The following is a 16,304-nucleotide window of genomic DNA, read 5'->3' as shown; positions in this document are numbered from 1 at the left end:
TTTGGCCAAGGAGTGGGTGATAAGGAGAAGTTCATAAGGTCCTTCCCATTGAGCCCACAATTGTTGGCTGGGGGTCGCATCATTCCAATTCTTGAGCAGTGCCCAGTCTCCAGGCCTCAGGTTATGGAGTGGGATATCTGTGGGAAACATAAGTGTGCTGGCTGCATAATGGTTAATAGCCTTTAAAGGAATAGAAAGAGTTTGTACATACCTGACTTTATCTAGTTCCCTGGTCACAGGCACATCTGCGTGACTCCAATGCGCAAGGTCCCAGGGTTTGAGGAAGGGTCTCCCATATAACATTTTGTATGGACTCAATTGGAATCTGCTTCTACAGGCTACCCTAATTCTGAGAAGGGCAATGGGGAGAATCTGAAGCCACATAAGATTGGTTTCCTGACAAACTTTGTCCATTGTTTTCTTTAAGGTATGATTCATCTTTTCAGTCTTTCCTGACAATTGTGGCTTCCAGGAAGCATGAAGCCTCCATTTAATTCCTAAAAGTCCTGAAACCTGTTGAACCACTTGAGCCATAATGGCTCCTCCATTGTCACTCTGAATGGAGATAGGCAAACCAAACCTTGGGATGATTTCTCTCAGTAAAGCTTTAGTTACTTTGGCAGCCTTTTCCATTCTATAAGGGAATGCTTCTACCCCGTTAGTGAAAATATCTGCAAAAACAAGTAAGAATTTAACTCCTCCAGTCGTTGGTGGCATGACAGTGAAGTCTATCTGCCAGTCTTCTCCAGGTCCCGTACCTCTGGCTTGCACTCTGACTATAAGTGGGGAGAGTCCTGTCTTGGGATTATTTTTAGCACAGAGGATGCATTGTTAGGTGACAAGTTGAAAATTTTTATATAAGTCAGTCCCCACAATCAGCTTTTGTAGCTCGGTGGCCAGGGCATCCCTTCCATAATGGGTAGTGAGGTGGGCGGCTTATACTACATCATACATAAGTTGTGCTGGTACTAATATTTGTCCATTATCATTATACATCCACCCGTTTTTTGTTTTAGCTTCTGAGAAACCCCATTGTCCTCCTTTTTCTTTATCCTGCTGAGAATATCCTGGAGTGAAGGCCTGTAGGTCTATATTAGGCAAGACGGCCAAAACCTGTGCTGAGGTTTTGGCTTTTCAAGCTTCCTTAGCTGCCTGATTGGCCAGGCAATTCCCTTTGGCTAAAGTGTTATCCCTGGCTTGATGGCCTGGACAGTGTACCTTGGTGTGGAGGAAGACTGCCTGTAGTGACTTGAAAATTTCAGTCCTATATTTAACTTCTTTATTGGCTGATGTTAGTAATCCCCTCTCTTTCCACATGGCCCCATATGCTTGCACAATAGAAAAAGCATACCTCAAATCTCTGTAAACGTTAATTCTTTTACCTCTTACCAATTCTAATGCTCCAGTCAGTGCAATCAGTTCGGCCTTCGGGGCTAAAGTTCCAGGAAGAAAGGCTCCGACTCTAAGGTCTCACGAAGGGACACTACAGCATATCCAGCCTGTTTCATCCCTTCATCCATGAAGATGCTGCCATCTGAAAAAAAACTTCAGGGTCTGGGTTAGCAAGCGGAGTATCTTGAAGATCTGGTCTTTGCACGTACCTGCAGACCCCTCAGCCAGCCCAGGGCAACAGCTAGCAGGCTAGCTAGTTGCTTCATTTCTGGGTGCTTCTTCTTCTAGGTCCTGGTTGTTGTAGACTTTAAAGGCCGCCTCAACTAATTGTGAGGTGGTCATATCTAGCCCATTCTCTAATTTCTGTAGCTTGCACCTTGTACTGGGTGCACTCTGAGAAATAAGTCAGGTTAACAGCCTTCTGGAAAGTAGGATCATTGGTATTTACATCAGCATGTCTTCTATAAGCTTCTAGGACCCATTCAAGGAGGGTAGAGGGATTCTCAGCTGGCTTTTGGTGTACCTCTTGAATTTTATTAAGCTTATTAGGTTTGGGTGCTCCCCGCCAGAGCCCTCCTAGAATACATTCTTGATTATGTTGTAAGAAAACCATATCATTCACCTGGTTTGGATCCCACTTGGGGTCTTGAAGGGTTATGGCCACATCTGCAGATCATCTGGCCAGATTTCTCCCTGCCACATGAAGCCTCTCTGCCACCCATCTAGCCTTTTCTAAAACCATCCTTCTTTCCTCCTGAGTCAGCAGGCCTCGGAGGAGGGCTTGTACGTCTGCCCATGTTGGTTAATGATGGCACTACTGTATCTCTGATATCTGGATCAACTAACCCTTGGTAATGTTCTTTTTTTTATAGTCAATTTGGTGGCCCAGTAGTAAGGGTCATTTGTAACTGTCACCTGTTTTTGTAAAGGAAAGATTGTTAAATGTTTTTCTTGTATAGAACAAGTTAGAGGTTGTAGGAAGGGTTTTTTTTTTTTTTTTTAAATACTCTCACAAGGGACACTGTCTGCCTCATCTGGGTAGCTTTTTTTCTCCCCCTTTGGGTCAGAAGTGAGTGTGTCGCCCCAGTATCTACCAGAAAATTTACAGGTTTTCTTTTCACCTTTATTATAACTAGAGGCTTGGGTGGAGGACTTGCCTGGTTCCCTGTGAGTCTGACTTATCTTTCAGTTGCATGACCGGGCACTGAGTTGCCTCTTTTTTAGTTTCTTTGTTTGGTATTTTGTACACCTTCACTTTCAAGGCCTTTCCGGATTTTTTTTTTACTACACCAGCTGCACTAGTCTCTTTTCAAACGGGTGTGGGGACTTCTCTGCTCCTGTGGCATTGGTCTCCCTCCTTTTCTTTGTTTTCTTGGGGAATGGCCTTTAGCCTGCAAGGTGGCAGCTAGGAAGGCTGCCTGATGCTTTTGCTCTGCAACTTTCTTTCTTTCTTGCTTCTTATCTCAGTCAGAGTAAACTTGACAGGCCAGTTCTACTAGCCAAGAGATTTTTAACCCTTTACCTCCTTCTTTCTGAAGCTTTCTTTTAACATCCGGGTACTTTGTCCAGTCAAGATTATATTGATCCTTCTGGCATTTTCAGGGCTCTCAGGATCCAGATCAGTGAACTCATGAACATCGTCTTAGATACTATGGCTGTCTCAAGAACTAGTCTCACCCGGGGTATTTTCACTTTCCCCAATAGCCGAATCGGGGTGCCCAAAAATTGTTCCACTCTGTGTGTGGGGGCGGCAAGCCCACTGGTGGGACAGAAGGACCCAAGAGGGGTGGATACAAAGGTTGAGGGGACTTAACAGTAGGGGTTGTCACTGGTAGTGCAGCTACGTTGGGTGGAGGCAGGGAATAGGGAGGGGGCGGCGCAGGTGATAAAGCAAGGGGAGCTGGAAGAGAGACAGTCTGCAAAACAACTTAGAGGAAGTGAGTGGAGTGGTGGGGAGGTGACTGGGAGTGGCCTGATAAGTGGTGGAGTACTAATTAATTAGGTGTCCTCCGCCTCTAACATCGCCTAACGGTTTGATCCTTTTAGGTCTTAATTTTAAAATTTGTCAGGTAACACCAGAGCAATGCTTAGTTCAGAGTTAATTATTCCTCACTACTGAGGCAAGATTTTTCTGGGTACTCTATCCAGTGCCCCATGAATTATGAAGTTTTCCACTTTGGCTGGCAGTCCCTGTGTGGACTGGGCACCGTTATCTTAAAGGCATCCCTGTGTTTATTTCCCAGGTCTTGGGTAGTTTCTTCATATTCATGTACTGATCTGCTGAATACTCCAGGTTGACCGTCTGCAAATATCTCCTTCTCTCTCTGCAATTCTTTCTTTCTTGATGTTCTGCCCTATAAACTCTAGCTGCCCTGGCCTCCTTGGACTCCTAGCTCCATCTCCTCAACTCAGGTTTCCTACCAGGCTTCACCTTGGTTCCCACTACTTGTATAAACTCTCTCAAGATAGTAATAGGGAAGTCATGGGACTCATCTTATTTGGTTCCCATCTTTCAAGGATCATTGTCCATTATTACCTGATATCCAGTGTTCTAAAAATCATTGTTTCATAAATTTTGTTTAGTTATTTGATTGTTAACAGGAGGGAGTATAAATGTGGTTCCTGTTATACTGTCTTGGCCAAAAGTAGTTTTGACTTTCGGATTTTGACACAATGCATTTCTAAGCTATGGAAAATAAAAACAAATAAAATTGCATTTTTATTTTGAATCTCTATATTCTTTCATTATCTAACATATTTATATTGGCTAAGGGCTTTCATAAATCTTTATTCGCAAAGGAAGTATGAAGTACAACTACATCATCTCACCTTCGTTTTTTTCTTATTTTCTTTTATTTTTTGAGTTTCTTGTGGTTTTGAAGTTTTTTCAAAGTAATTGTTTCTCAGTGATCAATTATTACTACTAAGCTTTTCAAACATATCCGCTTTGGCATTTAATACCTACTAGAAGATCATGGCAACAACTTTACCAAATATATTACAATATAAATTAAGCTGTGAGAAGTTTTAGTATTATTCAAATGTAGTTTTATGACATTCTAGAAGTCTTTAATTCAAGTGGAAGGCATATCTCTTCTTGCAGTTTTTAATGCAATATTAGAGATTTTGAGCCTGTTTCAGTGGCAATTATGTTGTTTTATTCGTTTGGATTTGCATGATTTTAAATTAGTTTGATTCATAAACCCTTTAAAAAACAACCTTTGTATGAGCATGCCCAATTAGTTTGCTTTACTGAGAAAAGAAATCATTGTGTAGCACTGTGCAGGGCAAAGAGAAGTTTTATGCTACTGAAATTTCTTCTGGAAATCTTTTTCTAGAATTACTTTAACATGACTAGTGCTTGCAATTAAAATATATTTTGCTGGCGTTGGAAACTTTAGGGCAAAATTTCCAAAAAAGTAAAATCAATGTAGTTTTAATCTTAGAATGTCATTTATATTTTATATACTAAACCAAGCAAAATGTTCAACCATCCCTTTTAATGATTTACTTCATTCATAGTATAGTCCCAATGTTTTCCAGAGGAAAAGTATGAAGAGAGACTATGAGCCACAAAATACTTTTACATTTTCTTAGTTTGATGAAAGGGATTCAAGAGATCCTTTATTCTTACATTCTCATTTCAAGATTTTAAAATGGGTTTTGAGACAATCTATCTTAAAACATACAAATACTTGACATTGGACAGAGACTGTAAAACAGGTTGCTGTAAGTTGGAATTAACTTGATGGCAACAGGTTTTCGTTTGGTATTATACCACTGAGCATCTCTGATGGCACAGTGGTTAGGCACTGGGCTGCTAACTGAAAGGTCAGCAGTTCGAACCTCCAAGCTGCTCCGAGGGAGAAAGATGTGGCAGTCTGCTTCCATAAAGATTATAGCCTTGGAAACCCTATGGGACAGTTCTACTCTGTCCTGTAGCGTCTTTATGAGTCAGAATCGACTCGATGTCAACAGGTTTTTTGGTTTTATTATACCACTAAGGAGGCCTGGTGGCATAATGGTTAAATACTTAGCTGTTAAAAAAAGGTCGGCAGTTCAAAGCCACAAGATGTTCCATGGGAGAAAGATGTGGCAGTCTGCTTCTGTAAAGATTATAACCTTGGAAATCCTATAAGGCAGTTATACTCTGTCCTATAGGGTAGCTATGAGTCAGAATCAATTGGATGACAGTGGGTTTGGTTTTTTGTTTTATGATACAATTCTACCTTTATGTTTATCTAACTAAGAATAATAATAATCTGAAAAATATTGTCATCATTGGTAGACATTGCATGTTTGTATAGTTACATATCTGGAATTCTAAGTCAAATTCCAGGGTGATTTATAGACATAATGATGGCTCCTGAATTAAACATTGAAAAAATTGTCCAATTGCAACTCAGAATGTTACATATGTATTTCTGTTTTTGCCAATGGTTAAAATCCCATGTTATTATTTCAGATTAAGAGCTTTGATAACCAGTTGACATTTACCAAGCAAATGGGACTAGAAGAGTCTTATGAAGTTAAACTCGCTGTTGATATTTCAGATTGTTTCCCTGGGGAAAAAGCCAAGGCTAACCACCTGATCTGTGATGTTGTCTCTATTCATATATCTTTTGGAATGATTAGAGATAGTTCATTTATTTGCTGAAGCAGTAATAAAAGAAAGGTAGCATTATTAATGCTAATGACTATTTTCAAATTTATTTACATCCTGAAGTTTTTCCAAGTGATGAACACTGTCAATTATCCAATAAATTCTTAGACTTGCACTTGCCTTAGCTGTAATGATCAGAAGTGATCTATCTCTTTTCAAAAGAAATACATATGAATATTTGCAGAAGACACCTTGAACATTGAAGTCAGATCATCAGAAGTGCGTTGCATTCTTTTATTCCCTCTTCTACCTTTACTCATTTTTGCTGCATGTAGCTCTTCTTGTCTTACTGAGAAATTATATTTGATCACAGCTTTAATAACATCCTTTCTATCTCTGTATCTATATCTACATGCTTTAAGGCATTATAATGTATCTAAGAAGCTGTCAAGAGATGATTTTAAACAATTTTATGTAGTTTAAGTCTAACAAATCCACATAAAATTTTTTTAAAGGTTTCTATTTGAATTTACCCACAAAGAGTTAATTTTTTGATTATGCAGTATTGTTATTGAGTTTGCTGAATTTCTTGCACACCCTGTGAAAACATTAAAATTTTAATCTTGTCATTTCAGTTAATGGAAGGCATTTTAAATAATATCAGTGTGATTGTGTGCGAACAACAGGTTTTGCATAATTTGATCCCTCTTTTAGGAGACCTAAACTTCAACATTTTATCCATGGGTATCTAAATGCTGTTAATTCCTTTTTCAAGCAAATTAAACCAAATGCATTTCAGAAGTACTGAACAGGAAAGGAACATAATTTTATTCCTGTAAATAGTAGAGTTAGAATCATGATGGAACTGCATGAAAATATGATATAATTAAACTTTTTAAATTAGAGAGCCTTTCTTCTCTAAGTTAATAAAAATCATATTTTTTCTTTGTACAGAGATCACATCTTTCAAGTTGAGATATATCCTATTTTAATGCATTTTTATTGTTACTTTATATTTGAGAAAAAATATGTAGGTCACCAAGGATGTATTTTTATGAACACTTGAAAGTTTGGCCAAAGTATATCCTTTAAATTTAATACCTGTGCATTTTATTTCTGTAATCTCCCACAGTCAAATATAATATAAAGGAAAAAAAGTTATCCCTCTAGATCTTAATGTAGAAGCCACTTAGGAATCTGTTGGAATCTATAAAATTTAGTTACAATAATTCAAAGATATAATTGTAGTCGGAGTTCAGAGCATAAACAAAACAATGCAATACATATTTGTTTCTGAGTCAAGACCAGTTAAAAAAAATCTATATATTCTCAATAGTGAAAGTAAAAGGAAACAAACGTTCTTCACATGATCTTTTTCCTTCTTCCTATTTAAGCAAGACCCCGAGGGAGATTACAGTATATACCTGCCCTGTTGGATTCCTTATCCTCATAAAATTATAAACAAAAATTAAAAGGACTAATTATAACTGTATCAGGAGTTTGATTGTCAGAAATCATATTATTATCCCTGTAATAACTACTAATTCCTTGCTTTATTTCTGTACAATATCTTAATTCCTGCTATGCTTGTAAGTAACCCATATTCTTTATTCAATGACAAAATGCATCATCCGTAGTTTAAAGGTAAGTGTAAATAATAGATTTATAAATTAGCCAACTGTTCTTACTGTAACACTTCATTCATCCAGGATCACCAGGGAATGAAAGTATTCACACAGAGGAATGTTCTAGATACAGGCAGTCCTCTAGACATATGGCAATTTGACTTCTATTGATTTGTATTTTTACTGTTCAGCCAACTACACACTTAGAGTCAACATATTGCCAACAGGCAGTCAGCACACATATTAAATTACATCAGTCAGTCTACTCCCTGATGTTTATCACAGAAAGCTCCCCACACTCCCTCTCAATCTGACCATAAAGGAAAGGTGGCAACGTCCTTCACAGTTTCTCTTCTTGGGGACTTTTGTCTTTAATGAAAACCTAGCTCCAGTCTTATGTTTTTGATCAAGCTGCACAGGGAGGCAAGAGTAAGGGAAGAAAAAGGAAATTAATAGGAAAAGGAGGAATGTTTTATTACTTTAAAGACAGTAGTGGAAGTTTTGAAATGCTGTGAGCAATGGTAGGATCATTCCAGATGAAACATGGCTTCCCAGGGAAAGCAACTTTGAATAAATCAGGAATGATTTTTGTGCTTTTTGCATTTTAGTTTTGATTTTTTAAATAATCCCATTATTTTATGTTGACTCCTGCCTCCAGGTAACATGAACTTGCTAGGCAAAATAACTGTGTACTTTAAATAAGAAAAACTGTGGATAATTTTATCAACTGATCACCTCTACATGGCCAAGATGGAAAATCCATGTACTCTCAAAGCCTGTTTGTCCAGCATACTTCCCAACGAAAGGATTATGACTTCAGCTTCATCTATGAAAATTTCAAGTGTGACCAAGTGCCGAACCTTCTAACCTACCTTTATTGCGTTCTTCACCCACATCTCACTTTCCCACACAAAGCATATCGGAATGCAATCCCCTTATCTTTCCCATGGCTATACTGCAACCCTTTATTACACTCTATAAGCAGTGTTGACTTCCGTTCACCCACTTTACACTTCCGCCTTTTAAAATTAAAGCTCTGGATGCCTGAGGAAGCTTCCCCTTTACCATACCAAATTTTCCTTACTAAAATACCCTCATTCTTTCTTCATTCCATTGATGTTGTTATCTTAATGAGAGAAGACTAAAACTAAGAAGGAGGAGGATGGGAAGAACTATTGATTTATTCTAACACTGATTCTCTACAAGATAAGCAGTGCATATCAAAAAAGGAAATTCCACCCAAATGACTTAAAAACCCACTGTTACTTAGGAACAAGACAATGTCTTCTCACAGATACAGTGTTGATAGGAGCAATTTATAAAGATCTTAAAAAACTATGTGCTCTAAGTAAGTGTCTATAATAATTGTATGAATGTGTTCGTCTCAGCCTTGTTCGTAATAGGAAGAAAACAACAACTTAAATGTATAGCAATAACAATAGGCTACTGATTAAATGAATTGTGTTACGTCCATAATGTGGGATATTCTGTAGCCATTAAAGCCATTAAAATGACTTCCCTTTTTCAGTAGTCAATGCTCTTGAATGTTTATGCCATGGTTGATTTTGTTTGTTCATTTGTTTCATTTTGCTATGTTTTGTTTGAAATCCTCATTCATGGTTCCTTGAAATTTAAGCAGTCCTCTGAGAGTTTTTCAACCACTTCCCAGATACTTTGACAAACACCACCCCAAGTCAAATGCAAGTCACTATTTCCAGGCAGCCAGAGTAGAGCTTCTTTGCGGATTCCACCTACGCCAAAAACCAAACCCACTCTCATGGAGTAGATTCCAACTCACAGCGACCCTGTAGGACAGAGTAGAACTGCCCCTTAGGGTTTCCAAGGCTGTGAATCTTTACAGAAGCAAACTGCCACATCTGTCTCCTGTGGATTAGGGAAAGAACCGACCTTCCAGTTAGCAGCCAAGCACTCTAACCACTGTACCACCAGGGCTCCTTGGATTCTACCTAAAGGCCGAGAATTCAAAAACTGCTGATTTGGTTCTAAATATTTGAGCTGTGGTTTGCCATTTTGTTTTGACTTCAGTGAACAGGACATTTTTCATGCCTTTGAAAGAAAAGGCATTTGACAACATTAACGTTCTTACCTCAACAGAGGTAAGCAGGAAACCCACATGACACAAATTCAGTATAATAATAAAACTTCTTAAACCTTTTGCTCCTATCAAAATCATGAAAATGATTCTACATCTTATGGGGCTATAACTTAGTGGGGGACAGGGACTCAGTATAAAATTGGTAACTAATGCCTCTGCTTACTACTTGGAAATTTCATTGATGAACTTACGGTAGCATAGCAGAGAACAGTGGATGAATCTCTCAAAGATAATTTAAGTTCTTTGAAAATCACCTCAAAATTGCCTTTAAGAAGGCATACTAAGACGCTTTAAAAGACAAAACCAAATATTTTGTCATTGATTAAAAATAAACTTTAACTCAAATTTGTTGCAATAAAATAAGACTAGGAATTATATAAAAATGTATACATCAGCATGATGTTGGAAACATGTCTTTATTACACTAACTTTATCTCTGGAAAGGCCAGAGTAGAGGTTTCATTTTGATATGTTGAAACTTTTCGGGGATGATAATCCACTGAATGCGTAGGTTGCCTTGTACTCTTTTTATCAAAGACGCTAAAAGTCTTTTGCTAAAAGCATGGAAAAATTTGGGGCTTATAAGGGAAGATTCTAAAGGAGTCTCACTTCTTTAACAATGAAATAATAAAAATTCACTAATTGTCCTTATATTGTCCTTGTATCCAGAATTTAGAAATAAATTTAGCAATAAAGGGAATCTGACTTTATTCATCTATTCTTTCAACACTCATGCATGAAGCCAACCACTGTTCCAGACACTGGACATTCAAAGTGTGCCACTAGACGCTCAACATAAATAGGCCCATAAATATCTTTTAGTATCTAAAACAGAAAGTCAAATGTGAAATCATAAGGTAAATATAGAGAATATGAGGAAGCTGCTCAATCTGTTTGCAAGAGATCAAGCAGGTTCACAGAGGTGATCAACTCTTGATCTGGTCTTCAGTAAACATACTGCCACTGGAAAGAACCCAGAACTGACACATTCTTTTAAAAATTTTATAGAACACCAGTCTTGTGATATAATTTCAAAGAAAATTAGAGGAACTCTATTTCAGAGAAAGATTGCTCAAATAAAAATTTTTGTTTTCCCCTGAAAACGAAAAGTGATAGGATTTTCTAGTGGTTGTGTTTATTATTCAATTAAGTTTAGTTTTGTTTTCAAATCAACACAGAAGTTTGATGTGAAAAACTAATGCTATGAAAGGAAGATCTCATTATTGATTTTGTTGTGAAAATTTATGGTGTTTTCATTAGTAAGTTACAATTTTGAAAACCATCAAGGTTAAACAAATGCCGCAATTATTAACAACTATTTGCCTCCTCAATAAAAGTTGATCTGCAGATCAAAGCTCTACATTTAGGTCTATTTCATTCATGTTTGTAGCTCATTTTTGAAGGTATTCGAGGTCCTGGCATAGAAGGTGACATTGCCATTGATGATGTGTCAATTGCAGAAGGAGAATGTGCAAAACAAGACCTAACAACTAAGAGTAAGTGGCTTTTCTTGGGATTAGTTTGATGTGATGTTAAAGTAACTAGTACTAAATTAATATATTCTAATTTTAAAAAACATTTATTTTTAGTTGGTTTATCAATGAATTTCTTATATATGGTACCATAAATTTTGAAAATATTTTAAAATCAAAGTGTTAAAATTGACTGTAGGCATATTTGGTCTATGATAAAATAAAAGTAATTTAGATTTAGATCTAGGTAAGGCAAGCACACTTTGATTTTGAATTAAGATTTTTTTAATATTATTTTTATTTATATTATATTGGAGTCTTTAAAATTTTAAGTAAAATATTGGGTGAATCTGTGTGCTAAGCATAGATTTATATAGGCATACTTATTTTTATCTCCCCAAACAATTTATGAATATATTTTTCAGATCTAAGTTTTGCCAACTATTTTAACAGATTACATATTGTGAAGAACCTTAGCAAATATATGAACTAATAGAGTAGCCCTGCATTTTCTGGTATAATGAATCTCCTTCTACCCTCACCCCAATCTTGTTTAGTAATCGGGTGTCGCAGCAGCGATGGTTGTCAGGGCGGCGGAGACAGTAACCAATGCCACAACTGTTACAGAGAAGTGGGGCCAGGAGGGTCACTCTGAGGAGTTGAGTCTCGGCTTCAGTCCCAGGAGTTTATTTTATAGTCAATACAGCAAACAGGAAGCAAATAACAGAACAATGGGCTTTGGGTGAATAACAATAAGTTTTGGGCAAGGGAGGAGGAATTCAGGTAAACAAGCCAATCAGTAACGGGTTTGGAAAAATAAGTCGTGACAAGTCTCAACATGTTGGGGACAAGTCTCAACATGTTGTGCAGCATAGATGGCTTTATACATCCATATTTTAATGGCACATATCCCCACAATTTGGGTCTTGACTTTTTACAGTGGTTTGCATATTATGGTTTAATGTTATCTGCAAATCATTGCTATTAAAAATTCCTCCAATTCAAGGATTTTCCTAGGAGTATCTGGCATCTTTAATTTTATGGTTATATACAGCTGTCAGTCAAGCTAAACTTACATTAACAACTCATCGATTACTTAGCACATATCAAAGAAGCATGAAAATCTATGTTGCATAGGTCTAGAACAAATCAGTCTTTGTTAATTTAGGTTATTTAGTGAGAAGTCCAGAAGTTGGAAGTCAAATTTGTACAACTTCCCAGTGATTACTCAGATTAACAGAATTGACTCTATTTTTAAGCATTATAAAAAGATAAAAACTAAGATTAGGTGTCACAATGAGCCATTTGCTCATAGTTTTTACCTTTCCGTAATACGCTTATGATTTCAAATAACAAATTTAGTAAAAATTTATTCCCGGATCTGGGTAATTTTGCTTTAGAAAACCAGTAGCTATACCCAAATGAGCCAGGTTTTTCTAAAGCACAAAAAAAAAATCAAGCCTTCTCCTGAGAAGAGAATGAGACTCCTTTAGAATTTCACAACATGAACCAGTGGCAATAGCATATTAACTGAAGGTAGTTACCATTTTATACACCAATTTTGCATTTTCATAATTTAATAACTGAAAACATTATCAATTAAATTAAATTTAGTTAAACTTTTCAAAAGAGCAAAATAAGCAACATAATTCACTAACTAGAGGAGAAATCAAAAGTGATTACTAACCAGTGAGAAATGACTACGAAAATCCATAGAGACTGTCTTATTACACTATTATTATGCAATAAAACATTTCGCAATCTGTTTTCTACTCTTAAGCTAGTAAATGTGGAGAAATACGTGACTGTTTTAAATAGGATACATCTACATGAGTTGGAGGTATTTTTAAGTTGCTACTATAAATCAGGCTACAGAAATAATACTAATTGAACAAATATATTCTATCTTGTATGGGAAAGTATTATGTTAATTTTTATCAATTTATTTAACGATCGTTTATCAAGTGAATTTTGATGAATGGTATTTGGTGAATATTGACTTAATGTTAATTTTTAAGTACACACCAGCCGGCAGGTGTGTAGATCCACAGATCTCCAATCCTTCTCAGGCAGTATGCAATACTATGGCCAACATCATCAAGAGCTGAGATTCCATGTCTATATTTTCAGAGCCCAGTTCTCTCCTAAGTGACAACCATTTGTAATTTAAGCCAAGTGAACCAATTGCTGACTGTGCTTATGTTAGGTCTCCTAAGTAAGTTGTACATTTTAAGGATGTTCCTGGACATGAAGCTTTAACTCAAACACCAACTATAGTAGAAATCACAAGCAGAAGGATGGAAAAGATTTCTTAATTAGAATGGACTTCACGGCATTTCTAAAAAAAAAAAAAAAAAAACACAATAAAAGGATAATTAATTAATAGAAAACAGTTGGATCTAAACATAAATAATCCACTTTTGCAGTAGTTAATGTCTCTATGTCTCTACCCTAAGGATCCTTTCTTAGTTTTCATCAAGAGAAGGTTTTCTTTCAGGCTTCAAGCTTAAACATTTTGGAAGTTATTAAAAAAAAAGAAAGAAAAAAGGAAAATCTGACCTTGTAAGATTTCTGAGAATCTTTGTGTGTATGCTTTCATGTAACTAGCAGAACTCTGAGGGTGAACTCAGCCACAAACCTACACAAGTATTTTTTAGCAAGTTTTCATAGCATATTATATCAACTTAAAATCTGCAAATATTTTTTATCAACTATCTAACCACATAATTCAAGTTATTTTCCTTTTCACTTGCCTTAGAAATGAAGCTAAAAAACAAAACAAAGTAAGATAAATATTTTCTAAAAGTGGTTTCAGTATACTAAAGTTGTCATTTTTTTAGTTTGCTGAAGTTGTATTGGTAGCTACATGGAATGATTATTCTACTTTTTTATTTTGTTGACATTTACTTTTCTTATCTTTAGATTCCGTTGATGGTGCTGTTGGGATTTTAGTACATATATGGCTTTTTCCAGTTATCGTCCTCCTCTCTATCTTAAGTCCTCGAAGGTGACCTTATCCTGGCAGAGGCTATAAAAGATTCACCAGGCACTGGCATGAAGAAAGAGTCTTTGTAAATGGACATTGAAAAAACAAACTACCAAAGATTCCTCCACTGACTACTGACTCAAAAATAAAATAATAAAAACAAATTTTTTTAAGCACTGGGGATAAAAAGACATCATGGAAGTATAACTTATTCCAAACTACGTATAAAAGATAATTTTGACCTGAGTAGAGAAGAGATCTTCAGGTGCTTTTGTGGCTAAAAAGATTACAGCGTCATCTGGTTGAACTCTGGAAAAAAAAAAAAAAAAAAAGAGCTATAGAAATCCTTGTCAAAGCACAAAGTCATGGCTGGTTTTGTTTCAAATGAATAGTTTGCTTGTTACCATGGAAACCTAATGGCCTGCCAACAAAAACCTCACTGTAAACAGGGTACGTGAAGAGCTGGCATTTATTTTCCTTTCGAGAAGGTTTTGCGTAGAGAATTAAATAAATGTAGGCCCTTTTACCTTTGGCTGTTAGCCCTCCTTGAAAATAACCTAAACTCAGAATTATTTAAAACATTCATGTTCCTTGCCATCCTACCCCCATCCCTCCTTTATTATTATTTTCTTTTCTTCCTCCCATGGCTAAGCTAGCTAACTGTAATCTGTCTCCTTTTGCATGCAATGTTATCCAGGATGGTAAACCTGGGCTTACATATTACACAGGTTTATCGGAGTTTGTTTGCGGCCACCTGAACACCCAAACTAAGTCATCTGTTCCAATGAAGAAACCAAACCACCATCTTTTATAAATTGCCATGGAAACCAAGTGCCTTCAATGAAACAAGCCTGAATAATTTTCAACTCAGAAGCTTGCACTGCTAAGAGTGGTTTGTGTAAAACTATTTTATAAACAAACTACAGAGCCTAAATGTGCAAATTACAGGCAAGACAACAAAGCCGCTTCTGAAGAAGAAAGGACCGAAGCTGCTGCGTAAGCCCATGCAGGCAAGATATTTGTTGTTTAACCTTCTAGACAGACAGCCATGGCCTCTCAGCTTATTGTCCACTAAAAATTAACTTCCACTGAGACCAGACATGGGAGCAACACTTTTTCTTCCAGGTTATTAAATGGGTCAACCAGAGCAAAAGGTTGTTAAGATAATGCTTAGCGCAGAAGGTGGTAAAACACAAACGTGATTTCTTACTCTAACCTCCATTGGAAATGAAATTGGCCCTAGCTTTAGCGGGAACAAGAAAATCTTTGTGGTTGCAGTGCATACAAACTCTACAGCGGAACTGGGCCTGAAAAATCCGGCTTTATTCTAAACACTGAGGGTAATATGCCTCTGCCCTTTAGTCAGACTCTGTGCAAATTGTGAAATATTATTTTATTATTTTACCAAGATTAAAAAAACACTTTTACAAAAAACAAAAACCTGTAAAAAATGATTTTGAGCTACCTGAGGACAAACCATACCTTTAACCAGCCAGTTTTCCAATGCATTGTAAATTTCACCTAAACCTGTTGGTTATGAAAATTTGAAGATCTTTTTTCCTTAAATTATCTCAGCTTTTAACTTCATTTAAAAAGACTTTTGTCTAAAGAAGAATATTATTATTATGTTCTTTCAACACCCCAGGATTTAAAAAAAAAACTGATAATGCAAGTAATTGGGATATTAGTAATAAATTATAACATTTGCAAATATTAATATAAAAAGCACAACAAAATGTAGTGGAAAAATGACAAGGCTTGATTTTTTTTTTTTTTGATTCTGTAGAAATGTTTGTGCAAAATCAGTAATTCAACTTAAAAGATAATTTTACAGCTATGTTCAATAAAGCCTCTTTCCAGGTAAGGTATGATAAGCGGTATGTGTGTTTGTTGAGCAATTTTCACTTGTCACCAAAATGAGGTTAGTTATACAATTTATTGGTTATGTCACCATGGGATAAATCAGCAGTGCTTCATACACCTTGATGTCTGCAGGAAGAAATTTTAGTAGGAAGTCCAAGATGTACCCTTCCATATTTGTAATACATGTCAAAAATGTTAAACTTTTGAAAGTAAAATATGAAACAAATATGAACTTGGAATTTAATGT

General features: G+C 36.3%; 1 protein-coding gene across 1 annotated transcript in view; it reads left to right on the top strand.

Moving 5' to 3' along the window:
* The window catches only part of MDGA2 (MAM domain containing glycosylphosphatidylinositol anchor 2), a 560,321-nt gene extending 544,259 nt beyond the window's left edge, over positions 1 to 16,062 (top strand). The window contains exons 16-17 of the mRNA XM_004387883.3: positions 11,127 to 11,232; positions 14,131 to 16,062. Coding sequence (XP_004387940.1) covers positions 11,127 to 11,232; positions 14,131 to 14,219 — 195 coding nt within the window. The 3' untranslated portion in view covers positions 14,220 to 16,062. The remainder of the gene's footprint in view (positions 1 to 11,126; positions 11,233 to 14,130) is intronic.
* Positions 16,063 to 16,304: the final 242 nt, after the last annotated feature.

This window comes from Trichechus manatus, unplaced genomic scaffold (assembly GCF_000243295.1).
Source record: "Trichechus manatus latirostris isolate Lorelei unplaced genomic scaffold, TriManLat1.0 scaffold00196, whole genome shotgun sequence".
In the NCBI taxonomy this organism is placed as follows: domain Eukaryota; kingdom Metazoa; phylum Chordata; class Mammalia; order Sirenia; family Trichechidae; genus Trichechus; species Trichechus manatus.
The sequence above is the reverse complement of the archived record's forward strand: the minus strand, read 5'-3'. Positions and strand labels throughout refer to the sequence as shown.